The sequence below is a fragment of the Suncus etruscus genome, chromosome 6 (assembly GCF_024139225.1).
Source record: "Suncus etruscus isolate mSunEtr1 chromosome 6, mSunEtr1.pri.cur, whole genome shotgun sequence".
In the NCBI taxonomy this organism is placed as follows: domain Eukaryota; kingdom Metazoa; phylum Chordata; class Mammalia; order Eulipotyphla; family Soricidae; genus Suncus; species Suncus etruscus.
In genome coordinates, this window is record NC_064853.1 from 51832887 (window position 1) to 51860229 (window position 27343).

Genomic DNA, 27343 nt, shown 5'->3' on the forward strand with positions numbered 1-27343 from the left:
AGAGAGAGAGAGAGAGAGAGAGAGAGAGAGAGAGAGAGAGAGAGAGAGAGAGAGAGAGAGAGAGAGAGAGAGAGAACAGGATATAAGGTACTTTCCTTCATGCAGCCAACCCCAGTTCCCTTATACCAGGGTCGGAGCCAGAACAGACCTGGGTTCGATCCCCAGTGTCCCATTTGGTCCCCCAAGCCAGGAGTGATTTCTGAGCGCATAGCCAAGAGTAAATCCTGAGCGTCACCGGGTGTAGCCCAAAAACCAGAAAAAAAAAAACAAAAACAAAAACAAAAAACACCTTCCTCATACCAGATATGGTCACCCACACACCACCACAGGTGACTCCTGAGTACATGACCAGAAATAGCTAGCTCCTAAACACAAACACCACCATTCATGCTCCAATAAAATTTTTTTAAAGTTGATACTTAATTTTTGTTTGTTTTGAGGCCACACCAGGCAGTGCTAAGGATTTCTTTGTGGTTCTGTGTTCAAGGATCACTCCTAGTGGTGCTCAAGGGACCACTCCAGGTACCAAGGATCAAACCTGGATTAGATATGTACAAAGAGCCCTGCCTACTGTACTAGCTCTCCAGCTCTAATTATTTATTTTCAAGAGGGAAATTTGGTGGGGGGGGTTTGGGTTATACACAGCATTGATCGAGTTACTTCTGGCTCTGCTCAGAAATCACTCCTGGCAGGCTTGGGAGACCATATGGGATGCTGGTATTCAAACCGGGGTTCCATTCTGTGTTGGCTGCATGCAAGGCAAACTCCCTACTGCTGTGCTATATCGCTCCGGCCCCTCAAGAGGGAAATCTTAAGAGACTATCTACCAGCGCCCAAAAGCAAAAACAAAACAATAACTGTGCTTAAAATTTGATATTTTTCAATGGATAAACTCTTGGACTCTTGAAGATGGATCCCAAAAAAGGAGTCTGTCACTTTAAGAACAAAGGTCTTCTCAGTAACTCCTATGTAAAATGGAAGAGAAGTTGCCCCAGACCATCAGAACCCTTGCTGGAATATGAGGGGGCAGGGAGTTATTGGTTGGAGTGATATTGGCGGTTGGTGGTTGTATTGAGGGCTGGCTGGACTTTCTGAATTACATTGCTGTAAGACCCTGGCACCCCTTCCTACCTGTTTTGTCCTATTAAACCCTTTACAGAAAACCCCTGTTTGGCTGGAGTCATTCCTGAGTGACAGGCGTGATTGCGACTACCAATACTGTCACAGATTTACAAGTCCGAAGCTTTATGAGGCTTTAGAGCAGAGAAAATTTAAGGTGCTGGAACAGTGAGCAAGTCCTGCAAGTTTGAGTCAGGACTTCACCTAGGGATGATTAGGCACTCCACATAATATATGAATCAGACTCCATACCACTCCAGAAAATCACATATGTATTTGAATGGGTGTTGTCTTAAACACATGAACCCGTCAAGAAGATAAGGAGTCCCAGCTGATTATTTCACTCTAAACTAGTCAGCAGTGTCAGAAATGCTGTAAACCCTGCATGACAATACAGAGATTATAATATTACTTGCTTTATAAGAGAGTTCAGAAGATCATTTGATAATTCCCAAAGTATATAGCCAAGTAATTTTAAAAAAGGGTATTAAAACCTGTCAAACTAGACAAAATGGTACACTACTTATTTAACAGGCATTTTTCTGCCTTTAATTATACCGCTCCTCCAGAAAAAACGGCCTCCAATTTTCAATTCTCCCCTATTCCTCAGTTAAAAAGAAGAGGGACCAGAGCAATAAAATGGTACTAGAGTGCTTGTCTTGCATGTGGCAAAATGGGTTTCATTCCCCAGCATAACATATGGTCTCCTCGGAAAGATCTCTGAGCACAAAGCCAGGAGTAAGCACTAAGCACAGCCAGGTGAGGACCCAAAACAAAACAAAACAAAACAAACAAACACAAACCCAAATTCTCCAGCATGAAGCACTGACTATGTGGCCTAAAGTAAAAATTTCAGAAGGCCTTTTCTTCTGAAATTCAAGTCCTGGTGCTATTTATTTTGCTCTAAATCACCATATTCTGTTGCTTTTTAATTTGTTTTGATTTTTCATCTTTTCCTGTGCATATATCTTATTTATAAAAAGACTAAGGTTTAGAGGCCGGAGAGATAGCATGGAGGTAAGGCATTTGCCTTTCATGCAGGAGGTCATCGGTTCAAATCCCGGCATCCCATATGGTCCCCCGTGCCTGCCAGGAGCAATTTCTGAGCCTGGAGCCAGGAATCACCCCTGAGCACTGCTGGGTGTGACCCAAAAACCACAAAAAAAAAAAAAAAAAAAAAAAAAAAAAAAAAGACTAAGGTTTAGGACTTAAGCACTGTTTAGGACAGTGCTTCTCAAATAGTGGGGTGCGGCCCCCGGGGGGGGGGGGGGAAGCGCGAGACTCCATAAAGTGAGGGGACGCATTTGACCTCGGCAAACACCAAACACTCATAACAAGCTAAGCCCCGTTGTTTATGTCTCTGTATGTCTCTGAAGCTGAAGGTTGCTGTGTCCTGCTTCAAACCCCGCTTCGAAAAGCTATGCATTGCAAAACGTGCTCATTGTAGCCATTAATCCAGACATCACCTCTGATTTAAAAAATCAGCTCAAATTATTTTATATTTTTGTTTTTCAGGTTAAAGTTTTTTTTAAATAAAGATACTATTTACAGTCACGCCAAGGGTGTGAAAAATGTTTTCTTCTTCCTAGGGAGGCATGACAGAAAATAATTGAGAAGTACTAGTTTAGAGACTGGAGAGATAGCACAGTGGTAGGGCATTTGCCTTGCATGCAGCAGACCCAGGACGAACCAGGTTCAATTCCCAGCATACCATATGGTCCCCCCAAGCCTGCCAAGAGTGATTTCTGTGCGTAGAGTCAGGAGTAACCCAAGTGCCACTGGGTGTGGCCCCAAAACAAACAAACAAACAAACAAAGACTAAGGTTTTTGAACCAGAAACTAACTGTGAAAATTAAGAATTGGGATTATTTCTAAAGCTTCTTCTAACAGTTAGAGACCAATGTCTATGGTCTCTGAGTCTGTGTCTATCTCTTTAGAATATTTTCTTAGAATAGAACAGGATCAATGTTATGGCTTATAAGGCTCTGGAATAAACTGTAGATAGCAGGTGTCAGATATTTAAATAATGACTGAAGGAGACAGGACTAAATGAGTTTTTGCTTATCAAGAGGGCAGGTGCACACAAGAAGAATGAATGAAAAGCAACTATTTCATCTTGGTAAGTACCTAATTCCATTAGGAGATCCCTTAGTACACATTAATCATACAAGACAAGACTTGTTTAGAGACCATACAGCTGTCTATGAAAAAAGCTGAACTTATTACTCAAAGCTCTGTCCCCTGAAAAAAATCTCTTACCTTTTCCACTAATTCTTTTCCTCCCCTTTCTAGGTCATTCACACTGACAAGATAGCTGCAAAGATCTTTCACAAGAAAACGTAAATGTAGGACTGGAGAGATAGTATAAGAGGTTAGGTATATACAGTCAATCGTGTGATCCATCAAACAATGCTAGGTACAGTGCTAGAAGTCCCTAGCACGCTGGGGTATCCAGGTAATTCCTGGCACATTGGGACCAAGGATACAGAACTACTGGGGTCCTCACATTAAACTGCTAGCCCAGCTGGTTGAGAATCACTGAGAGTGGCCTCTAGACCTTCTCCTTCCTGCAAAATGTGAATGCAGTTCATTTTTTTTTTTTTTGGGTGGGAGGCACACCTGGCGATATTTAGGGTTTATTTCTGGTTTTGCACTCATGAATTAGCCCAGACTCTGCCTTGAAGGATCATCTGATATGCCAGAATTGACTGTGTGCAATGCAAGCACCTTCCCTGCTTTACTTAAATTCCTTCAGTCCTGAATGTATTTCATCGTAAGTGTGGGTTAACTGAACTCAGACTGCTTTAGCATGTTTTATAAACCACAGCTTTGGAAAATTTTTTTAAAAAGCTGACTAGAGTTTCAGTGTGGCTACTATAATTGTCTACCAGGCATAAGAATGATGGCCTGATGACTAAGTGAAACCATATTACAGTGTACCTTATGTTTCCGCTTACTAATCTGTAAAACCCAAAAAGCAAACACATTCATTCCATTAGAGTACAAAGAGACAGAAAAGGAATATTAGAGACTTTCACCAAACTCCTCAGAAAACATGAAGTGATTTATTAAAGTCCAAGAATAAAGCTATGAATACCAACAACATTCTTAAATAAGGCTCAATGGTCAGGTTTGAAATCTTGTAGCAAAAGTACTTCAAAATGTTTAACAAATCTTGAAGATATGCCAAGCTGCTGAACTGTCCCAAGTAAACCAGTTTCTGGATTGAGAACTCTGGGGCCTTCTCAGAATGGGGTTGGCCAAATTCCCAACTTGCCAAAGGTCCTGTAGCCCTACCTACACCCAACATCATCCTGCGTATAAATGGCACTGTTCTAGAACTAATCTTGAGGAGATGCCAAGTTACTGAATCATCACAGTTCAACAGCTCCTGGAGCTTGCAGTGCAGAACATCTCCAAATTTCACAGTACTAACAGCCTAGTAAGAGCATAGCAAATTTGGTGGGAAAGTTGTACATAAGCCCACTAAGCTCAATGAATGAAGAAAACACAGAAGGCTCAGCTACCACCAAACAGCTAAGTAAATCTCAGACAAAAGTATTTAATAGTACCATTGTGAAATAAAATACTTTTCACAAATTCTCTTTAACTGAGTTATTGTTTTATAATTCCATTAGCCATTTGTGATAACAAGCAGTGTAAAGTAAATTATTTTGTGCCTTGCTAAGGGGATAGGCTTGGGGTATGGGCGGGAAACTTGGAACACTGGTAGAGGGAAGGTCACATTGTTGGGATTAGTATTAGAACACTGACTGAAACAATGAATAAACTTTTTTTTTTTTTTTTTTTTTTTGGTTTTTTGGTTTTTGGGCCACACCCGGCGGTGCTCAGGGGTTACTCCTGGCTGTCTGCTCAGAAATAGCTCCTGGCAGGCACAGGGGACCATATGGGACACCGGGATTCGAACCAACCACCTTTGGTCGTGGATCGGCTGCTTGCAAGGCAAACGCCGCTGTGCTATATCTCCGGGCCCCGAATAAACTTTCAAAACCAGTGGTTAGACAAAGTTTCAAACATCAAAAAAAATAAGTGCTGGAGCAATAGCACGGTGGTAGGGCATTCATATCTATTTATAAAGCATCCCAATTTTGGACCTTATTGGAGAAACAAAATAAAGGCTTTAAAGCATATTGCAGTATTATTATTATTATTATTAATAATAAATTCAATGTTTCACAAATGCAGTTGCACTGACTGCATTCAGCCAACTCCATAGACTCACTCTATTCTTGAAAGAGATGTATATCTAACTGTAAAAACTCACGGGTACGCTGGCCACACAGCTGAAAATGGCAATCTTGGGAAGAGAGGACAGGCTCAGATCCACCTGCCGAAGCCAAGCCAATTGCACCCACCACCTACAACTGCTGCTTTGCCAATAGACCATCTTCATCATTTTTTTTTTCATCTTCAACATTTACTACTAATGTCTGCAGAGACATCAAACTGACCAAAACTCTAGGTATGCCAGTATTTGGGTTGACATCATTAATACTTTTTTGGCATAAATGCCTCCACTGCCTTCTTGTACTTCTGGAAGGCCTGCCAGTAGAAACCACAACCACCAAAGCTGAAATATTCAGCCACAGAGCTTCGAATTCTTGGGCCATGTGGCTACATACACAGCAGCATGATAACTCCAAATCTTTTTTCAATCCAATTATCCCAGTAGGAACACACCTATTTAGAAATCAATGTGGACTCAAAGCAATCTAATGTTCAGAAACAAAACAAGTAACAATTAACAGAAAATCAACAAGCAACAAATAACTTAGCAAACCTGACAATGGCTTAGTGACCTCATTGCAGGATATGCTAATTTTCACAAATTTTTTATTGCTATACATTTTTTATTTACCTGTAAACAAGAAATATAAAATAGATTATATCATGCTTGCCAAAGGGGTAGACTTGGAAAGAGGTAGAGATCTGAAGGCCAACGGTGGAGAGAATTTTAAACTGGTATTAGTTTTGGAACAAATATATTATGAACAACTATATACTATATACTACATTGTCTTTTTTTTTTTTTTTTTTTTTTTGGTTTTTGGGCCACACCCAGTAACGCTCAGGGGTTACTACTGGCTATGCGCTCAGAAGTTGCTCCTGGCTTGGGGGACCATATGGGACACCGGGGGATCGAACCGCGGTCCATCCAAGGCTAGCGCAGGCAAGGCAGGCACCTTACCTTTAGCGCCACCGCCCGGCCCCCACTACATTGTCTTTAAAAATAATTTAAATATAAAAACTATTCAACAGATTGAATAAATTATTTTTTTTGTATCTGACTGACATGCAACCATTTTAAAAACTGAGGAAAAATATTCAGTGTCACAGGATAACTTTTATGATTATAAAAGAGACAAGTTCCAAAATATTTTGCAGAGTATAAGCTCAACTTCATTAAAAAAAAAAAAAAAAAGGTTGTACATAAGAGAAAAAGAGACCAGGAGGAGGCCAAAGCAAAGAACAGTAGGTACGGCATTTGCCTTGCAAATGGCTGACTTGGGTTCTCCATCCCTGGTACCCCATATGATCCCCCAAGAGTGATTTCTGAGACAGCCAAGAGTAAGCCTTAGGGCCCGGAGAGATAGCACAGCGGTGTTTGCCTTGCAAGCAGCCGACCCAGGACCTAAGGTGGTTGGTTCGAATCCCGGTGTCCCATATGGTCCCCCATGCCTGCCAGGAGCTATTTCTGAGCAGACAGCCAGGAGTAACCCCTGAGCACTGCCGGGTGTGGCCCAAAAACCAAAAAAAAAATAAAAAAGAGTAATAAGCCTTTGTGGCTCCCAAAAATGAAACAAAAAAAAAGATCAGGAGTATATATTAGGATAGTGATTATCTTGAATATAAGCAACATGCATAACGATATTTTAATTACTATTTTATAATTGGAAGAAAGGCTATTACGTATTTTTTGGTAGTGAAAAGGATCAAACCCGAGACCTCATTACATGCAAAGCAAACTATATTCCTGACCAAGAAAGATCATTTTAAACATAGGTCATTAATCTGTTTCTGGGACATTTCACTGTTATTGTTCACTGTTATTTTTAGATTGCTCAAGTCACATGTCAGTTTTAGAAAAAAAATAAAAGTCTTGGGAAAAATCCACTTACTGTATAGGTGTGGGGAGACAATACAGTAGGTAGGGCATTTTCCTTGCACGTGGCCAACTTGGGTTTGATCCCCAGCATCTCTCTCATATGGTCCCCCAAGTACTGCCAGGAGTAATTTCTGAATGCTGTGCCAGGAGTAACCTCTGAGTATCACTAGGAGTGGCCCAAAAGCCAAGAACATTTTTTAAAAAATAAATATAAACACAGGGCCGGGCGGTGGCACTAAAGGTAAGGTGCCTGCCTTGCCTGCGCTAGCCTTGGACGGACCGCGGTTTGATCCCCCGGTGTCCCATATGGTCCCCCAAGCCAGGAGCGACTTCTGAGCTCATAGCCAGGAGTAACCCCTGAGTATCAAACGGGTGTGGCCCAAAAACCAAAAAAAAAAAAAATATATATATATATATATATATAAACACAAGGATTTATTTATTTATTTTGGGGTCACACCTGACTGTGCTCAGAGGATATTACTCCTGGCTCTACACTTAGAAATTGTTCCTGGCAGGCTTGGGGGACCATATGGGATGCCGTGATTCGAACCACCGTCCTTCTGCATGCATGGCAAACACCCTATCTCCATGCTATCTCTCTGGCCCCCCAAAACATTTTTAATTAAAAAAAAACACTTTATAAACATTTTTCTCACTCTTTAAAGAGTGGATTTTTAACTTTCAGAAGTAGGTAACACAGTTCCACATCTACTTCCAGGTTCTCAGTTCTTAACTAAACAAAATCCTTCTAAAACTAGGTTCAACAGCTACAGTTTCTTACCCTGAGTCCCTTTAAAAAGATCTCTTTGTTATATCACAGGCCAAAGGAAAGCAGGCATTCATTATTCCTACACCAAGACTCAAGAGCCTACATGTTACAAGGCATGGTGCTGGGAAGTTCAGATTTAAAACCACTTGCCTTGCAAAATCTGGTTAGTGTGTCCATGTCTTGAGTTTAGGTGTGATCTGTGATCCAATAACACAAGAGAAAAACATTTCTTTTTTTGGTTTTTGGGCCATACCCAATGATGCTCAGGGTTACTCTTGGCTATGTGCTCAGAAATCACTTCTGGCTTTGGGGGATCATATGAGACGGCGGAGATGGAACCAAGGTCTGTCCTGGGCAGCCGTATGCAAGGCAAACGCCCTACCACTGACCTATCCCTCCAGCCCCGAAAAAAACATTTTGACATGGAAGAAGTCACCAGTCTTAAGCATGGAAGGCTTTAGCAGCTCTTTAGCACTTGAAAGTTTGAGATAGACCATAGGTCCCAAAGAATTCTTATCAATAATGCTATTCCTTGAATACTCTAAGTTTAAATGTTCATGGCCAGTTATAGGGTTTGAATGAAACAGAAAGAGGTTCAACAGATGAATGTTTTCTAGTTATACAAGGAATTAAAGAAAAATACATGAAAGAGTAGTTCATGAGATTTATCAAACAGTGCTAATAGAAAAGGTTTCTATTCTTTTCTTTCTTTTTTTAAGAAAAGGTTTCTTATAGACTTGATTATTAGGAATGTGAGAAGGAACAAAATATAAAGTACAAGAAAAATTCCTTGAAGAAGCTGTATCTGCCCATAAACACCTCCTAATTCTTCTCATAGGCAATGTAAAATTATTTGGCAGAGAGGGGAGTGACTTCCAGGCAGTACACCAGGGGGTCCAGGATATACTAGGAGTATATCACTAGTGATATACTGCTGTGCAGACATGCCAGTTCAGGACTCGAGCCCAGATACACAGTGCTTCAGGTTTAGTATTTGAAGGCCACCAGTCAGTCTATACCTAGTGGTAGTCAGAGAGCTCCAAGACTATGGTAGTACTAGGGGCAAGAGTGATGCAATGACAGGGATTAAACTCAGTGCCTAGAGCATACAAGTCTTGTTCCAGCTTTCTCCTGAGCCTCCAAAAGGAAGATTTTCCAGTGGAAGGTTTCACATAAAGATATCTATTTTTGGCATTTTTTCAAAATACTGGATTTAGCAATACTGGCCTATAATCACCATGGCAACAACTGGATGTCCCTTTCTAAAGGGTATATGCTCCCAAATTTCCTGTTGCAGTATAGAACAGGAATGACACCAACCCAACCTGTCTCTCTCAGGCTGTGCCTGTCCCTCTCCTCTAGATAATGAGTAAGCAATGCCTGATTTAGTACCAGGAGAGGGAGCAGAACAATAAGTGGTCCTTTACAGTTTATTATTCAGAGTTTCTGTTTAAAATCCATTATAACACTCTACTAATAAAAGTGAAATACATCTTAGGAGAGAAAGTAGAGTTGTCATTCTTCCCTTAAAAGTGAAACTAGATTTGTTTTAATCCTAAACCCCAGATGGCTTGAAAAAAAGGTGTAAGATTCCCCTAGAGATTTACAGACTGGCATATACCCACATTGGCTGTCAAAGTATTCAAATAGTTTCTTAATGATAGTATGAGTAACATTTAAAAATTATAGTTCCTTTTCCTTAGAGTACATTCCTTTAAGGGAATTCACCCCCAACTGATTCTCTTAGCTGAAATCTCAAATAATTAAATGCAGCTGGTTAACTGACTTAGAGTTTAACAGGAAGTTTGCAGTAAGTAGTTGCTTCTAACTTGTAGTGATGAAACTTTCAAATTGTCTAAGGGGAAATCTCTTGTTAGAATAAAATTCTCAATCTATTTTTTTTTTTTTTTTGGTTTTTGGGTCACTCCTGACATCGCTCAGGGGTTACTCCTGGCTCTGTGCTCAGAAATCGGTCCTGGCAGGCTCGGGGGACCATATGGGATGCCATATGGGATGCCGTGATTCGAACCGATGACCTTCTGCATGAGAGGCAAATACCTTACCTCCATGCTATCTCTCCGGCCCCAAATTCTCAATCTATATTCTATATTTTTTAATCAACTAATACTATAGTTGGTATTATTATCAACCAATATTTATTTATATAAAAACAAAAACGTTATATCCTTTGATCACCTGTATACAAAATTCATACTAGGGCTAGAGAGAGACAGCATAAAAGTTAATGTACTTGGTGTGGCCACAATAATGGTTTGAATCCTGCACTGACTATGGGCCCCTGAGCACAGTGCCAGGTGTGACTCATGAGCAATGCTGGGTGTGACCCCAAAATAAAGTGTTACACAGTGTTCAAACACATAATAGCCAAGAATGAAATTATCATGCTCCTATTATTTCAGAACATTACTGTTCAATTCATTATGCTGGTTAAAATGTACTCCAACTATATTGTAAATTAATTAGCTCCACTAATAAATACAGCTAACCAAGTAAAACTAATAAGTGCCTAACATATTACAAGCATAGGAGTCAAGAACCATTGGGAAAGATGACTAGATGAGGACAGCTGATATTTCTTTCATGTCTTGGTCAATAAGTGACTTGTACCTAGATTTCTTGGTTCTAAAGTATAACCAACCCCACTGCTAAAGCAAATTGCTTTCTGAAAGAAGTCCCTTAAAGGATTCTGTCCCTTGTAACTTCCATAAATTCATAGCTTTTGATAAAAAATAATGATGAATCTGAAATTTAGAAGCTTCCTGGAAATATAAAGGAAAGAAACTTCACATTGAAAACCTGCTTTTTAAAAGAAACATTAATAGGCTATTCAAAAATCAACCTATGTTTGACAATAGAAGTCTGGTATTTGGCCCAGTCAAATGTAACCTTTATGTTTTCTACTTCAAAAGCTTATGACCCAACTAAAGTGGTTTTAGTTGGGTCAGACACTTGCCTTGAGCACATTAGACCGAAGTTCAATCCCTGATACCATATATGGACCCCAACCCCTGCCAGGAGTGATCCCAGAACACAGAAGCAGGATATGTTCTGAGTACCACAAGGTGAAGCATACACCCCCCACAATATCCTCACCCACCCCATCCAATTAGTTGTGTTGAAGCTTACAATTTCCAATCCTTGTCTGAAGTCTGTAGTCACTTGTGCACTGAGGACATATTTTTCATTAAATTGTAAAAGTTTTTCATTGGCCCATTTACAAACCGAACAGATCTTATCAGTTCTTCAAGTATAGATCTATACCTGCAGTATAGGTCTTGGAACCTATACTCCAGTAGAGTCACTTGTATTAGTCATTTAATCTTTTAGGGTTCATTTATCTCATGATAAAATGACAGGGTGGGAGGTCAGCTGGTCTATATGTCTCTTACCATGCCAAAAAATATTCTCAATTCAATTTATTACATGCTTCTTTACTAAGCAAACTATTATACTTTTTCTTTTTTCTTGGAGTTGGGGGAATGGAAGGATGCCAAGTGGTGCTCAGGAAGTCTGTAGATTTTTACCAACCGAGGATCCATGTGGTTACAGGAATTGAATCTGGGAATCTATTTGCTGTATTATCTCCCAACCCCTAGATAGTTTTTCTTTACGATTCTTCATATCAGACATAATTCAAGTTCTAACAAATTAGGACTAAGCCCTAAAATATATTTTAAAATGAATCTTCTTAGAAGCAAAAAAGTAGAGTGGAAATAAACCAAGAAGAGACTTTCACTTCAACTTTCTACGGAGTATGGATCACTTTACATTTTGTACTCAAAGTTTTAAATTCTCTCTTTTAACTAGGAAACTGAAAACAAGTTAACAATCATCAACAAGAAACCTCGCAGTCTCAGACTATATTTGAGAAGGAGCTTTGTGCCAAGTGCAAACAAAACTGTTGGCTCTTTGCTTGCAGGCCTTGAAACTGCAGGAAAAGTAGCTTAGGTATCACATCATGATCTGCCTGATCTTCAGACTATTAAATGATTACACAGACCAACCACGGAATATTCCACACCAACTGTAAAGTTGAGAAAATGATTTTGTTAAGAAAATGATTTGTGTTAAGAAAAGAAAAAAAAAATACAGAAATTGGGGCCGGGCGGTGGCGCTAAAGGTAAGGTGTGCCTGCCTTGCCTGTGCTAGCCTTGGACGGACCGAGGTTCGATCCCCCGGTGTCCCATATGGTCCCCCAAGCCAGGAGCAACTTCTGAGCACATAGCCAGGAGTAATCCCTGAGCGTTACCGGGTGTGCCCCCCCCCAAAAAAAACAAACAAACAAAAAAAAAAAATACAGAAATTGGGGCTGGAGAGCTAATATAGCAGGTAAAGCACTAGCCTTGTGCATGGCAGAACTAGTTTTGGTGCCCAGCATCATTTGAGGTCCCTGGAGTCCCACCAGAAGTGATCGAACACCTCTAAGTGTCATACAAAAGGAAAGAATAAAACCAAGACACTAACACTATACAAATGTTCTGACCACAGCTATATAGTTAATGACTATGAAGGGTAAGATGAGAAAGGCTTGGTAATAAATTTCAGGAAGTCATAAAACCAAGATATGATCTAAAAGGGAGTTCCTGTCCCCAACCCTAGGCTGAATACTAGAGATCCAGTTCAAATCCTTAGGGGACCCATCAAGAGACTTTCAAAAGGAACAAAGGCCCTAGGAAGACTGAAAAAGGATCACCAGAATTCAAAGTCCTTTCTCTTTTACAATGTCCTAGCAACAGACTTTTATGTACACAGAAATCCCTAAGTCAAGGCAGCTTGGAAGAGTTTGCCTATACATTCAGATCTGCAAAAGAAAATCCTGTATACTTTTCTGGGGCCCACCTCCTACTGTGTATATACTGGGTATATAACAAATTTCTTGACCTAAAGGCACTTCTTTCTTCTCTCTTCTCTCCTTCTCCTCTCTCTCCCCGCTCTGCCATCCCATTCCCATTCTCTCTCTCTCTCCCTCTCCCTATTTCGCAAATAAAAAAGTTCACTATTTCATCTTCTCCTAAAAATCTTTTATGCAAAGCTGGACTATGAATTTGAGAAACTCAGGTGATTAGGACTGACCTTCCTTTTCCCATGAAGAATATAACCTTGGTTTAGTCTACAAATCATGGATAGTAGGGACAAATGCCAAGCTGTGCAGATCAAATAGATCTCAGGTGCAGCTTAATGGTTGCTTGAGTGAGAATGGCACTACTATCATCCCCTTTCTATACAGGAGGTCTTTGACCAGTCCTGATCATCTGGGACATTTTACCAGCAAAAAATAACAGCAAAAAAATAACTGGTGAGACAAGCAGGAATACACTGTATGGCTTTCCACATACTCTACATACAACTTTGGAAATACAACACAATTTTAACAGGCAGTCAGATAGGCCTATTTTCCCCTTTATTAACCTCAATTATAAATTCTTACCTTTTGGGGGAGTGCTCAGATAGTACAATGGATAGGGCTTTTGCCTTAAGCGTGGTTGACCCAGGATCTATCCCTGGCATCCCTGTGGTACCCTGAGCACACCAGGAGTAATTCCTGAGTGTAGAGCCAAGAAGTAACCCCTGAATACAGCTGGGTGTGGTCAAAATTTTTTTTTTGTTTTGTTTTTGAGCCACACCCGTTTGATGCTCAGGGGTTACTCCTGGCTATGCGCTCAGAAATCGCCCCTGGCTTGGGGGGACCATATGGGACACCAGGGGATCGAACCGTGGTCCATCCTATGCTAGTGCTTGCAAGGCAGACACCTTACCTCTAGCACCACCTTCCCGGCCCTGGTCAAAATATTTTAATTGACCACTAAGGAAAATATTAAGTACACATCATTTTATTTTACAATATTATTTTCTAGCCTAGCATTCAGTTAAAATAACTGATCTGAACCACAGACATGTCCCACTGCCACTGCCACGTCAGCTTATCTGCCAGCTCTATAGATTCATTTTATTATCAAAAGAGAAGCAAGCCAAGCTGTGAACATTCATGACTATACTGTTCTCATAGCTCAAGATTCCAGGGCACTGTGGGTGGAGGGCAGGCCAAGTCCCCATCCTGCTTCAGCAGCAGCATCTATACCCCACAATCACTGCTATGCCAATGGCCAAATTTCATGACTTTCCTCTGATCTCTGCAAAGATATCTAACAAAAACTCCAGGTATGCCAGTTTTGGGGCTGAAAACTCTGGGGTCTTCTTGGTCTTCTTGGAGTGAGCTTTCCCCCACCCGATATTTTAAGCAAGCCAAAGATATATCCCATTAGTTACTGTTCTGTCAGCTCTTTGGCCTAGCTTCACAGATCCAATTCATGGAACAAGCAGCCACGTTTTCAATACTGACACCCAAGAAGGAATGAACCAAATTAAATGTCAAAGTAGCACAGAAGCCACCTAAGGTCAATAACAAAACCAATTAACACCAAATGCTCAACTAGCAACAAACAGTTTAGTAAGCCTTCAGACAATGACCCCATGTGAGATATAAAATCTTTCACAAATTTCCTTTTACTGAGTTTTATTTTCAATTATTCTATTACTATTTAGTTGTAAAAAGCAATGTAAAGTAAATTATTTTGTGCTTACTAAGGGGGCATGTTGGGGATAGATAGGACACTGGGGACAATTATGGAGGGAATGTTATATTGGTGGTGGGATTGGTGGTAGAACATGGAATCCAAAATATAACTGTGTATGAGTAATTTTGTAAGCCATTGTGTTCAAAAAAAGTAATAACATTTAAATAAAAGTAAATTTTAAAGTAAAAAAAATTTTAATACGTCTTTTGCTTGTTTGTTTTTGGACCAAACCCAGAGGTACTCAGAGGTTATTCCTGGCTCTGAACTCAGGAATCACTCCTGGTAGGCTCAGGGAACCATATGAGATAACAAGGATTGAGCTCAGGTCAGCCATGAGCAAGACAAATCCCCTACCCACTGTACTATTGCTCCAGCCTCTAAAAATATTTTTTTTTTTTTTTTTGTGGTTTTTGGGTCACACCCGGCAGTGCTCAGAGATTATTCCTGGCTCCAGGCTCAGAAATTGTTCCTGGCAGGCACGGGGGACCATATGAGACGCCGGGATTCGAACCGATGACCTCCTGCATGAAAGGCAAACGCCTTACCTCCATGCTATCTCTCCGGCCCCTAAAAATATTTTAATTACATAAAATAACTGATCTCCCCTGTACATATTTTTGTTCTTGTTAGAATTTTAACTGGCCTGAGAAATGAAACCCTTTCCACATAGTTCCTTGCCTGCAAGTCATTTTTCTTCAACAAATATTCACTATACACTTTAATTTTATATGCAGATACAAAAAGAGTGAGAGTACAGTGAGCAGGGCATTTGCCTTGTATAGAGCCAATGAGGTTCAATCCTTGGCATCCCAAATGGTCCCTCAAGCACCATCACAGATAATTCCTGAGTGCAGAATCAGGAATAACCCCAGAGCATGGCAAAGTGTGGCCCAATCAGCTTCTGCCTGCTGATTTAAGAGTCTAGTTAGAGGGAAAAAAAAAAAAAAAAAACTCATCAAAATAAGCAAAAACTACATAATAAGTTCAGCATATATTTTCTGTAAGGGGCTAAATAGTAAATACTTTTGATGCTGTAGGTCATTCAGTATGTTACAACTCTGACACAATAAAACAAAAGCATAATAGACACAGCATAAATAAATGTATGGCTGTATTTCAAAAAAAACTTTATGAAAACAAAAAAAGCCAGTGATCAGATATAGCCTGTGTGCAGATGGTTGACAACCTGTGATATACAGAATATCCATGCAACTTGGAGAAATGGAAAAAAGAACTCAAGGAATGTTTTCCACCATAGGGAAAGGCCATTAAGCATTAATTTAACCACTACCCTGACATATAGGATTTCTTTCTGAAAATAAAAGACCGATGAATGTTTCTTCAAAAACAGCAGCTCCCAGCACTGAGAAATAATGGGGTACCTGCCTATTTTAATAAAGGTACCTGCGGGCCGGAGAGATAGCATGGAGGTAGGGTGTTTGCCTTGCCTGTAGAAGGTCGGTGGTTCAAATCCCAGCACCCCATACGGTCCCCCGAGCTTGTGAGGAGCGATTCCTGAGCATAGAGACAGGAGTAACTCCTGAGCACTGCTAGGTGTGACCCAAAAAAAAAAACAACCAAACAAACATACAAATAAATAAATAAAGGTACCTGCCTTGCACAATAATCCTGTTTCAATCTCTGGTAATGTGAATGGTCCCCTGTGTACCACCAACTATGATTTCTGAGCAAAGAGTCAGGAATAAGTCCTGAGCACTGCCAGGTGGGGTTCCAACATCGCTTTCCCATCTACCCCTAACAAAAGCAATTCTTTACTTTGTGTATATGGTAAAGCTACAGTGGCAGAATGCATTGTAATTAACTTACTTCTAATAATACAATGCATATTATCTATTTTTTAATCTTTAAATAACTGATCTAACCTCTCCCTAAAGCATTCCTGTAGAAGTTATGGGCAGCCTGCACCTAATTACAGCCCTAGGTTTACTATAGAAGTGAATGGTGCGGGCCCGGAGAGATAGCACAGCAGCGTTTGCCTTGTAAGCAGCCGCCAGGACCAAAGGTGATTGGTTCGAATCTCGGTGTCCCATATGGTTCCCCGTGCCTGCCAGGAGCTATTTCTGAGCAGACAGCCAGGAGTAACCCCTGAGTACCGCCGGGTGTAACCCAAAAACCAAAAACCAAAAAAAAAAAAAAAAAAAGAAGTGAATGGTGCAAAGTGTACATTATCAGCCCATGTTTGCCTTGGTGAAGCAGTCTTATGAGCATTAAATTCAGCACTCTCAATCTGTAATGACAAATCCAACTTCTTGAAGCTTAGAATGAAAGTACAATGGGCAGGGCATTTGCCTTGCACATGGCTAATGGGGTTCACATGGCATCCTAGATGGTCCCTCAAGCACTACCATAGATAATTCCTGAGTACAGAGCCAGGAGTAACCCCAGAGCATCACCAGGTATGGTCCCAAAATAAAACTTAAAAACAAAACAAGGGCCCGAAGAGATAGCACAGCGGTGTTTGCCTTGCAAGCAGCCTATCCAGGACCAAAGGTGGTTGGTTCGAATCCCGGTGTCCCATATGGTCCCCCGTTCCTGCCAGGAGCTATTTCTGAGCAGACAGCCAGGAGTAACCCCTGAGCAATGCCAGGTGTGGCCCAAAAACCAAAAAACAAAACAAAACAATTCCATCAGCTGACTATCAAAATATTTAGGTTTATATCAATTACTCTTAAAACATAACATACATGAAGTTAATCAAGAGGAAGTAGGAGAAAACTAAGAGGTTCAAGAGGAAGCGAGATACAATCTCCAACCAAACTGGAAAAATGATCAGATAGATATTTCTCTTACTTACACTGTTGTTCATGGTTGAAAAATCTGAAAATGTATAAAAGTAAAATATAAATATGCAATACATCTTGATTTGGGGTTTTTTTCTTTATGGTTTTTGGATTAAACTTGGTGGTGTTCAAGGGTTACTCATAGCTCTGCACTTAATAATCACTCCTGGTGGGCTTAGGAACCATATGGGAGGCAAGACTGAACCCGAGTTAAATCAAGGAAAGTGCCTATCCATTTGCAATCTCTCCAACACCTTGGTTTCTTTTCTATTCAAATTATTTTTCTGTATATATTAAGGAAAAGTAATAAAACTGTTTTCTATTTTGTATATAATGAGCACTTTACTACATTGTTTATGATATGGTTCAAAATATTATTTTAAGCGTTTGTCTAGAAGTTCAAACAAGGGAGTATAGCTACCAGTATACCCTCAATCTAAAGAATGGTCTGTCTATTCAGGAAAGACCCTCCTTTTTGGCTGAGCTCATGGCTTTTAGAGGGAAGCACAGAGAGGAAAGAGGAAGAACAGGGATAGCCATCTAGTTAGCAGACGAGCCAAATCAACCCTGGTTATCAGTGGAACAATATATTGCAGCCAGTTTACCCTCACATCCAAAAACAAAAGAAAAAGATTGTGTAAAGTTGGAGAGCTAGGATGACAGAGCTAGAATGACAGGTAAGGTTTCTGCTTTGCATACATCTGACCTGGATTTGCTTCTTAGCACCACATATGGTTCTCTGAGCCCCTTTATGAATGATTCCTGAGTGCAAAGCCAGGAGTAAGCCCTGAGCACTACCATATGTGGGGCCAGAGTGATAATACAGCAGGGAAGACACTTGTTTTACATGCAGCCAACCCAGGTTCACTTCCCTGCAACCCAAATGGTCCCCAGAGCACTACCAAAAAGGATTTTTGACTGCAGAGTCAGGAATAAGCCCTGAGTATTGCAATGTATGGCCCCAAAACCAAAACCAAACAAAATAAAAAATTGTTTAACATTTATATATGTTTACTAATTGGATCTACTAATGTACTATTAATGGAACATTATTTAAGACTTTGCCCCTGCATAAACATTACTACTACTATAAGCATGTTACCTAAACACCAATAATAATGAAAAATACACGTATAAAATTAAATGAAACTTGTCCTCTATTTGTTTTGGGGGACAGTCCCAAACCCAGGAGTGCTCAGGACTTAATCCTGACTCTATGCTTAGAATCATTCCTAACGGGGCTTAGGGAACTAAACAGGGTGCTAGGGATCAAACATGGATCAGCTGCATATAAAACAAGTACCTTGCCAACTGTACTATCTCCCCAGTCCCCTTATTTTTCATTATGTTATATTTAAATGGAAAATCATCCTATGGAAGCTTATGAAGCTTTTTAAATATTTTATTAGTTTAATGTATTTCATATTAAGTATTTTCCAAAAGATCAAGGCACATCAGAGAAGAGGTATATTGTCAGGAAGAGGCACAAGGGTAATGGATAGGCTTACATCATCACTACAACATACCAGAAAGTTGTTCGTTTCAGTATCTAAAATTTTCTAAAAGTAGATCCAGGAATAGAGTCAATTAATAACACATCTAGGGGCCGGAGAGATAGCACAGCGGCGTTTGCCTTGCAAGCAGACGGTCCAGGACCTAAGGTGGTTGGTTCAAATCCTGGAGTCCCATATGGTCCCTCATGCCTGCCAGGGGCTATTTCTGAGCAGACAGACAGGAGTAACCCCTGAGCACTGCCAGGTGTGGCCCAAAAACCAAAAAACAAAACAAACAAAAAAAACAACACATCTCAGGATATAGTGAGATTGTGTCATAAGACTGAGACTTGGGCTGAAGAGATAATATGGGTTTGCATTTCATGCAGCCCCTGTTTCCACATATAGCACTGCTTATGCTCCCCCCAACGACTGCCAGGATTTATCCCTGAGCAATACAAGTGTCTCCCCTGGGTCCCTCCAAAAAGACTGAGTTTTGACTGCTCTCTTCAACACCAACAAAGGAACACTGTTTTAACTTCACTGTAATTATTAAAACTGTCAGGGAAAATGTTAAAACATGGCAGATGTTTCATTATAGCATATAAAAGATTTGAGGCATACTCCCTTTGAAATAGAAGGTCAACTAATTGTTCTTTTCCCCATGGACATCTGGAGGAAGTTCTCTACTGAGTGCTTTCACTGAAAGACAGGATGGGCAAAATGTCATAATAAACGGATATGATGCCATCCTGGCATCTGTAATAATGTGGTTGCTCTCTGAAACCTTTACAGTGTCTAGAAAGATAAGGTAAATGTATGTATATCCCTTAATTAAATTGGCAACTAAAAAAAAACTAATAATCTAGTTCATTCATTTATTTATAAAACTGGAAACCCTCTCTTCTAGAATAAATTGCCTATTCTTTTTTTGATTTCTGGGCCATACCCAGTGACGCTCAGTGGTTACTCCTGGCTATGTGCTCAGAAATTGCTCCTGGCTTGGGGGAATCATATGGGACGTCGGGAATCAAACCAGGTCCGTCCTGTGTCAGCCTCGTACAAGGCAAACACCCTACTGCTATGTTAACTCTCCAGCCTCTAAATTGCCTTTTTTTTGGGTTTTGGATCACATCTGGCAGCGCTCAGGGGTTACTCCTGGCTCTACGCTCAGAAATCGCTCCTGGCAGGCTCAGAGGACCATATTGGATGCCAGGATTCAAACCGCCATCCTTCTACATGCAAGGCAAACACCTTTACCTCCATGCTATCTCTCCGGCTCCTAACTTGCCTATTATTAAGCAAATCAAGAAGAATATAAATCATTGGAGGGAGGGAATTACAAATGCCTCATACGTTAAATATTGGGGAAAAAGTATTACAGTTCTGATCTGTTTTCAAATTAAAAACCTTAGCTAAAAGGAAAATATGTGTAGCTGGAGAAAGACTACAGAGGGTAAGGTGGTTGCCAGGCACATGCTCAATCCCAGTTTCCACTCCAATACTTTCCATGGTCCCCCAGAAACACCAGAAGAATGATACCTGCAGAGACAATGAGCACCATTAGGTGTGGCTCAAGCCCACCAACTATACTCAAAATTAAAAAAAAAAATTTGTGGGGGTTTTTTTTTTGGTTTTTGATTTTTGGGTCATAGCCGGCAGCACTCAGGGGTCACTACTGGCTCTACATTCAGAAGTCACTCCTGGCAGACTCAGGGGACCATATGGGATGTCGAGATATGAAATGGGGTTCATCTGGGGTTGGCTGCATGCAAGGCACATGCCCTACTACTGTGCTATTGCTCCAGCCCCCCACAATTGATTTTTTTTTTTTTTTTTTTTTTTGGTTTTTGGGCCGCACCCGGTGACGCTCAGGGGTTACTCCTGGCTATGCGCTCAGAAGTCGCTCCTGGCTTGGGGGACCATATGGGACGCCGGGGGATCGAACCGCGGTCCATCCGAGGCTAGCGCAGTCAAGGCAGGCACCTTACCTTTAGCGCCACCGCCCGGCCCCCACAATTGATTTTTTTTTTTTTTTTTTTTTTTGGTTTTTGGGCCACACCCGTTTGACGCTCAGGGGTTACTCCTGGCTATGTGCTCAGAAATCGCCCCTGGCTTGGGGGGACCATATGGGACGCCGGGGGATCGAACCGCGGTCCGTTCCTTGGTAGCGCTTGCAAGGCAGACACCTTATCTCCAGCGCCACCTTCCCGGCCCTCACAATTGATTTTTAATGGTACTTTTTGTTGTTAGTTTTGGGGCCATATTTGGTGGTGTTCAGGGCTTACTCTTGGCTTTTCACTCAGGAATCACTCATGGCAGCACTCAGGGGACCAAATGAGATGCCAGAGATTGAACCTGGATTGGCTACATAAAAGGCAAATAATGCCTTACCTGCTGCTATACTATCTCACAACCCCCAAAACAAACACTTTTTAATAAAAACATATTTTACAAAATCTATGAAATAAAATTAACTCTAAACCAGTTAGGTAATATACAATGATATTCTTTCAGGTTAAAAATGAGAAAAGGGGGCTGGAGAGATAGCACAGCAGTAAGGTGTTTACCTTGCACACCACTGACCCAGGATAGACCCGGTTCAATATCCAGCCTCCCATATGGTCCTCCGAGCCCATCTGGAATGATTTCTGGGCGCAGAACCAGGAGTAATCCCTGAGCGCTGCTGAGTGTGGCCCAAAAACCAATCAATCAATAAAGTTTAAAAATATAAATAAAAAATGAGAAAAGGAGCATACATGATGAAAATCGTGTCTTATATTGCACAGATAACATTATGCATAATTCTGATCTAATAAGAAATAAACTACTTATTTCTTTTCGCTTTACTTTCTTTGAGGGCCACACCAGTTCTGCTCAGCTTAGGTTGGCTAGGAGTATCATATAGGGTGCAAGGAATCAAATCTAGGATGCTGCTTGCAAGGCAAGAATCTCACCCACGGACTTGCTATATAAACTCATGAGATTACTTTTCAAATCTAACTTTTCCTGAGTTATTTGGGCTAATTAAATGATTATAAAAGAAAGCAGACACACAAGGACAACTTTTACTAACACCCATTTCCTCTTGCATCTGCCTGATAAGAGATTTACATTAACAAAACATAGATCTTTTTGAGGTTCTTTTATGTCAAAAGAATTTGAATATACAAACAGGAAACAATACAGACTAAAAGAAATACCTCTCTTAATACCACTAGAAAAATCAAGTTGCACATAAATCTGTGAATGCTGAAAGTAATCACTGACACCTCTTAACTTAGAACACTGGCAAGAACTGGAGTTAACACTTCAAGATAATGGCACAAGATAACAACCCATATGAAATAATACTAAACTGTTAAGCACTGAAGAATTAATAGCCATAGTATCTGATTACAAAGAATTTTATAAGCGTCTATGGAAGTGTTTGCTTTTTAAGACCTAAGTCACTTGGACGGTGTTGGTTAGAACAAAGCATACACACTTACCTTACTAATGCATCTGGTTTGCTTAGCTGGTTATTAGGAATACAGTTTTCCATTAAGTCCTTATGTGCACTTGGGCTCTTGCTAGTGCATTTCTGCTTCTTCTCGTTTTTACTAGATGAGGAAGGAATGCTCCCATTTGTGGCGCTGTGACTTCGAGGTGAGGAGTTCACAACTCCACTGGCATTTTTGTAATTTTTTGAGGAAGCAGTGCATGAGTCCTCTTTCAAGAGATTTTCTGTACTTCCCACAAGATCATTGTTTAATCTTTTACTATTTATATGGTTTTCCATATACTCAATTTCTTGTATTTTAGAGTCTACTGGTTGTAGAATATTGTTGTTATTTATTCCAAGGTTATGTTTTTTGGCATCTTTGTCCTTTTCTTTTCCTTTTTCTCGATATTCTATCTCTGGTAAAGTTGTAGAAAGTTTTTTATTGGCTGGGATACCTCCATTGTGATGTATAAGGATCGAGGAATCCATATCAGGTAATCCTTTGGCAGCTACAATACCAAAAACAAGCCAACAAACAAAAAAATCCACACCAAAATATTTAATTGCACAAAAACAGAGCAAATGAATTTAACAAACTGTCACACTAAAAGATCATTTAAAAAGCTAATTTAAAAGCAGTAACTACATTTAACAAGCAAATCAAATTTGAGAAACTACACATTTAGAAAACCACCATAATTTAAAAATACCAAGTTCTTAAATTATCATTATTATTGGTTTTTGGGTCACACCTCATGGCGTTCAGGGATTACTCCTGACTCTGCACTCAGAAATCGCTCCTGGCAGGCACAGGGGACCATATGGAATGCCGGGACTTGAACCACTTTCCATCATGGATTGGCTGCATGCAAGGCAAATACCCTTTTTTTTTTTTTTTTTTTTTTTTGGTTTTTTGGGCCACACCCAGTAACGCTCAGGGATTACTCCTGGCTATGCGCTCAGAAGTTGCTCCTGGATTGGGGGACCATATGGGACACCGGGGGATCGAACCGCGGTCCATCCAAGGTTAGCGCAGGCAAGGCAGGCACCTTACCTGTAGCGCCACCGCCCGGCCCCGGCAAATACCCTTTTGACCTTAAAAATAAAGTAAGAGATGGGGCTGGATAGATAGCACAGTGGTAAGATGTTTACCTTACACATGGCCAACACAGGATGGACCCTGGTTCCATATGGTCCCCCGAACCTGCCAGGAGCGATTTCTGAATGCAGAGTCAGAAGTAACCCCTGCACCACCAGGTGTGATCCAAAACAAATAAAAAGGTTTATATCTCTTATTTTCTTGTGCCCCCTTTTATTTCTTAAAGCAGTGTTCTATAAATTTCTTTATATAGATTCTTCACCTCTTTAGTTGATTTCAAGGTATTTAAATTTCTGTGGTAAATAAACCCTGTTCATGGATTGGGAAGATTAGCATCATTAAAATAGCTATACTCTCCAAAGCATTGTACAGATTTAATGCAACCCTCTAAGATATCCATGACATTCTTCAAAAAAGTGGATCCAAAACTCCTGAAATTCATCTGAAACAATAAATTCCCACAAATAGCTAAAGCAACCCTTAGAATCACTTATCCCAACTTTAAATTGTACTACAAAGCAATTTTCATTGAAACAGCACGGCTGGGAGCAGAGCAGTGATGCAGGGCGTAAGGCATCTGCCTTGCATGCGCTAGCCTAGGATGGACCACGTTTCGATCTCCCGGCGGCATCCCATATGGTCCCCTAAGCCAGGAGCAATTTCTGAGCACATAGCCAGGAGTAACCCCTGAACATCACCGGATGTGACCCAAAAAACAAAAACAAAAACAAACAAAACAAACAAAAAAGCATGGAATAAAGACAGACCCATTGATCAATGAAATAAACTTGAGTATTCAGTGAATGACCCCCAGACAATCAATTAATCTTTGATAAAGGGGCAAAAAACACAAAATGGAGCAAGAAAAGCCTCTTCAATAAGTGGTGTTGATTCTTATTTGTGTTTCATTCAGTTTGATCCATACTATGCAGCCATCAGGAAAATTGAAGTCATGAAATTTTCCTATACACAGATGAACATGGAAACTATTATGCTGAGTGAAATAAGTCAGAGGGAGAGAGATAAGACACAGAATAGTCTCACTCATCTGTGGAATTTAAGAAAAATAAGATATTATTGTAATAATACCCAAAGATAGATAGATAGAGATAAACAGCTGGAAAGACCAGACCTTGATATGAAGCTTACCACAGAGTGGTGACTGCAGTCAGAGAAATAATTACACTAATAACTATCATGACATTGGTAGTGAGTGAAATAGAATGCCTGTCTTGAATACAGGCAGGAGTGAGATGGGGGGCATTGGTGGTGGGAAGGCTGCACTGGTGGCGGGGTGTTCATTTTTATAAATGAAACCCAACTACAAACATGTCTGTAATCATGGTGCAGAGCCAGGAGTAAACCCTGAGCATCACCAGGTGTGACCAAAAAGCCAAATTCCAAAACATTAAATTAAATTAAAAATTAAAAAAAATTTATCTGTGGGATTTAAGAAAAATAAAAGACATGGGGCCAGAGAGATAGCATGGAGGTAAGGCAGGGGTCTCAAACTCAATTTACCTGGGGGCTGCAGGAGGCAAAGTCGGGGTGATCCTTGAGTGCAAAATCAGTAGTAAGCCTTGAACATTGGGGGTGTGTGACCCAAACAACTAAAACAAAACAAAACAGAAAAAGATTCCTCTAGGGCAGGGTCACAAAATGTTGTACAGAGGGCCACAAACGGCCTGTGGCCGCAAGTTTGAGACCCCTGAGGTAAGGTGTTTGCCTTGCATGCAGGACAGTGGTTCAAATCCTGGCATCTCATATAGTCCCTGGAGCCTGCCAGGTGCGATTTTTGAGTGTAGAGCCAGGAATAACCCCTGAGCACTGCCGGATATGACCCAAAAACAAACGAAAAAAGAAAAAAATTGTAATAATACTACTCAAAGACAATAGAGATTTGGGCCAGAAGGACCAGCCATGATATGAAGATTTCCACAAAGAGTGGTAAATGCAGTTAGAGAAATAACTACTCTAACAACTACCAGGACAATGATAGTGAGAGAGAGAAATAAAATGCCTGTCCCAAAGACTAGGCAGAAGGGAAATGGGAACACTGGTAGTGGGAAAGTTACACTGGTGAAGAGTGGTGTACATTTGATGACTGAAACCTAACTGTGAACATTTTATTACCTCAGTGCTTAAATAAAGAAACTATAAAAAAAAAGTCTATTCAAGTAGAAAGATATTTCCGTGTCACATTAGGATTATATAAAATATTGGGGCAAGAGCAACAGTACATACAGAGTATAAGGTGCCATTGTCTTGCACATGGCGGACCTAGGTTTATTCCACAGCATCCCATAATGGTCCCTTGTGCACCATCAGGAGCAATTCCTGAGTATAGAGCCAGGAGTATCCTTGACCACTGCTGGGTATGCCCACCCCACAAAGAAAAAGATTATACAAAATTATCAACTAAGGTGCTGAAGCAATCGCACAGTGGTAGGGTGTTTGCCTTGCATGTGGCCAACTCTGATAAACTTTGATTCGATTCCTGGCAACCCATATGGTCCCCTGAGCCTGCCAGGGACTATTTCTGAGCGCAGAGCTAAGAGTAACCTCTGAGCACTGTGGGTGTGACCCAAAAACCAAAAACCAAAGAAAAAGAATAGTTATCAACTAAAAACACAAGTCAAACTTCTAACTCTCAAACCTAGCAAACTTTTCTATTACCATTGATTATAAAGACTAGTGAGTTCATGTTATAAAGATTCACAGTATATTATAAGAACCATTTAAAATGGAACCCAGACATATTTGCCCTGTGCAAAATAATTCTGAGTACAAAACAATTCTCAGGGCCGGAGTGATAGCACAGTGGATAGGGCATCTGCCTTGCACATAGCCAATCCAGGTTCAATCCCTGGCATCCCATATGGTCCCTCAAGCCTGCCAAGATTAACTTCATTTTTTTCTTTCTCTTCAGTCTTTTGGGCCATACCCAGCTGCGCTCAGGGGATACTCCTGGCTCTGTGCTCAAAAATTGCTCCTGGCTCAGAAGACCATATGGGATGATGGGGATCGAAAGTGTGTCCTTCTTGGGTCAGCCACATGAAAGGCAAACGCCCTACCACTGTGCTACCACTCTGGCCCCAAGAGTAACTTCTGAGTTTAGAGTAACCCTGAATTGCAGAGATAGCACAGTGAGTAGGACTTGTTTGCCTTGCACGCGGTTAACCCAGGTTCAATCCCTGGCATCCCATATTGTCCCTCCAGTCTGCCGGGAATGAGTCCTGAGCACAGAGCCAGGAATAACCCAAGCACCGCTGGGTGTGGGCCTAAAAACTAAACAAACACATAAACAAATTTTATATATATATTTTGGGGGGGGGGATCACAACTGGCAGTGCTCAGGGGACGATATGGGATGCCGGAATTCGAACCACCATCCTTCTGCATGATAGGCAAATGCCTTACCTCCATGCTATCTCTCCGGCCCCAAATTCTCTGTATTTTTAAACACAAATTTGCTCATGTTTTGGTACTTGGCTTGCTTGCCAAGAGATAGCACAGCAGCGTTTGCCTTGCAAGCAGCCGATCCAGGACCAAAGGTGATTGGTTCAAATCCTGGTGTCCCACATGGTCCCCCGTGCCTGCCAGGAGCTATTTCTGAGCAGACAGCCAGGAGTAACCCCTGAGCACCGCCGGGTGTGGTCCAAAAACCAAAAAAAAAAAAAAAAAAAAATTAAAACACTTGGTCTTAGGACAATAGGTAGAAAGGATCACCCCCACTTTGTATAATCATGATCAAACAGGGGCTGGAGAGAGAGTACAGCAGGCTGAGCATTTCCCTTGCACACAGCCAACCCAGTTCAATCACTTACATCCCATATGGTCCCCAAGAAATAC

The 27343-nt window shown here is 40.8% G+C and overlaps 1 protein-coding gene across 1 annotated transcript in view; it reads right to left on the reverse strand.

Moving 5' to 3' along the window:
• MACO1 (macoilin 1) overlaps nt 1–27343 on the reverse strand; it is a 94766-nt gene that overhangs the window by 17179 nt on the left and 50244 nt on the right. Inside the window, exon 6 of the mRNA XM_049774729.1 lies at nt 22400–22901. Coding sequence (XP_049630686.1) covers nt 22400–22901 — 502 coding nt within the window. The remainder of the gene's footprint in view (nt 1–22399; nt 22902–27343) is intronic.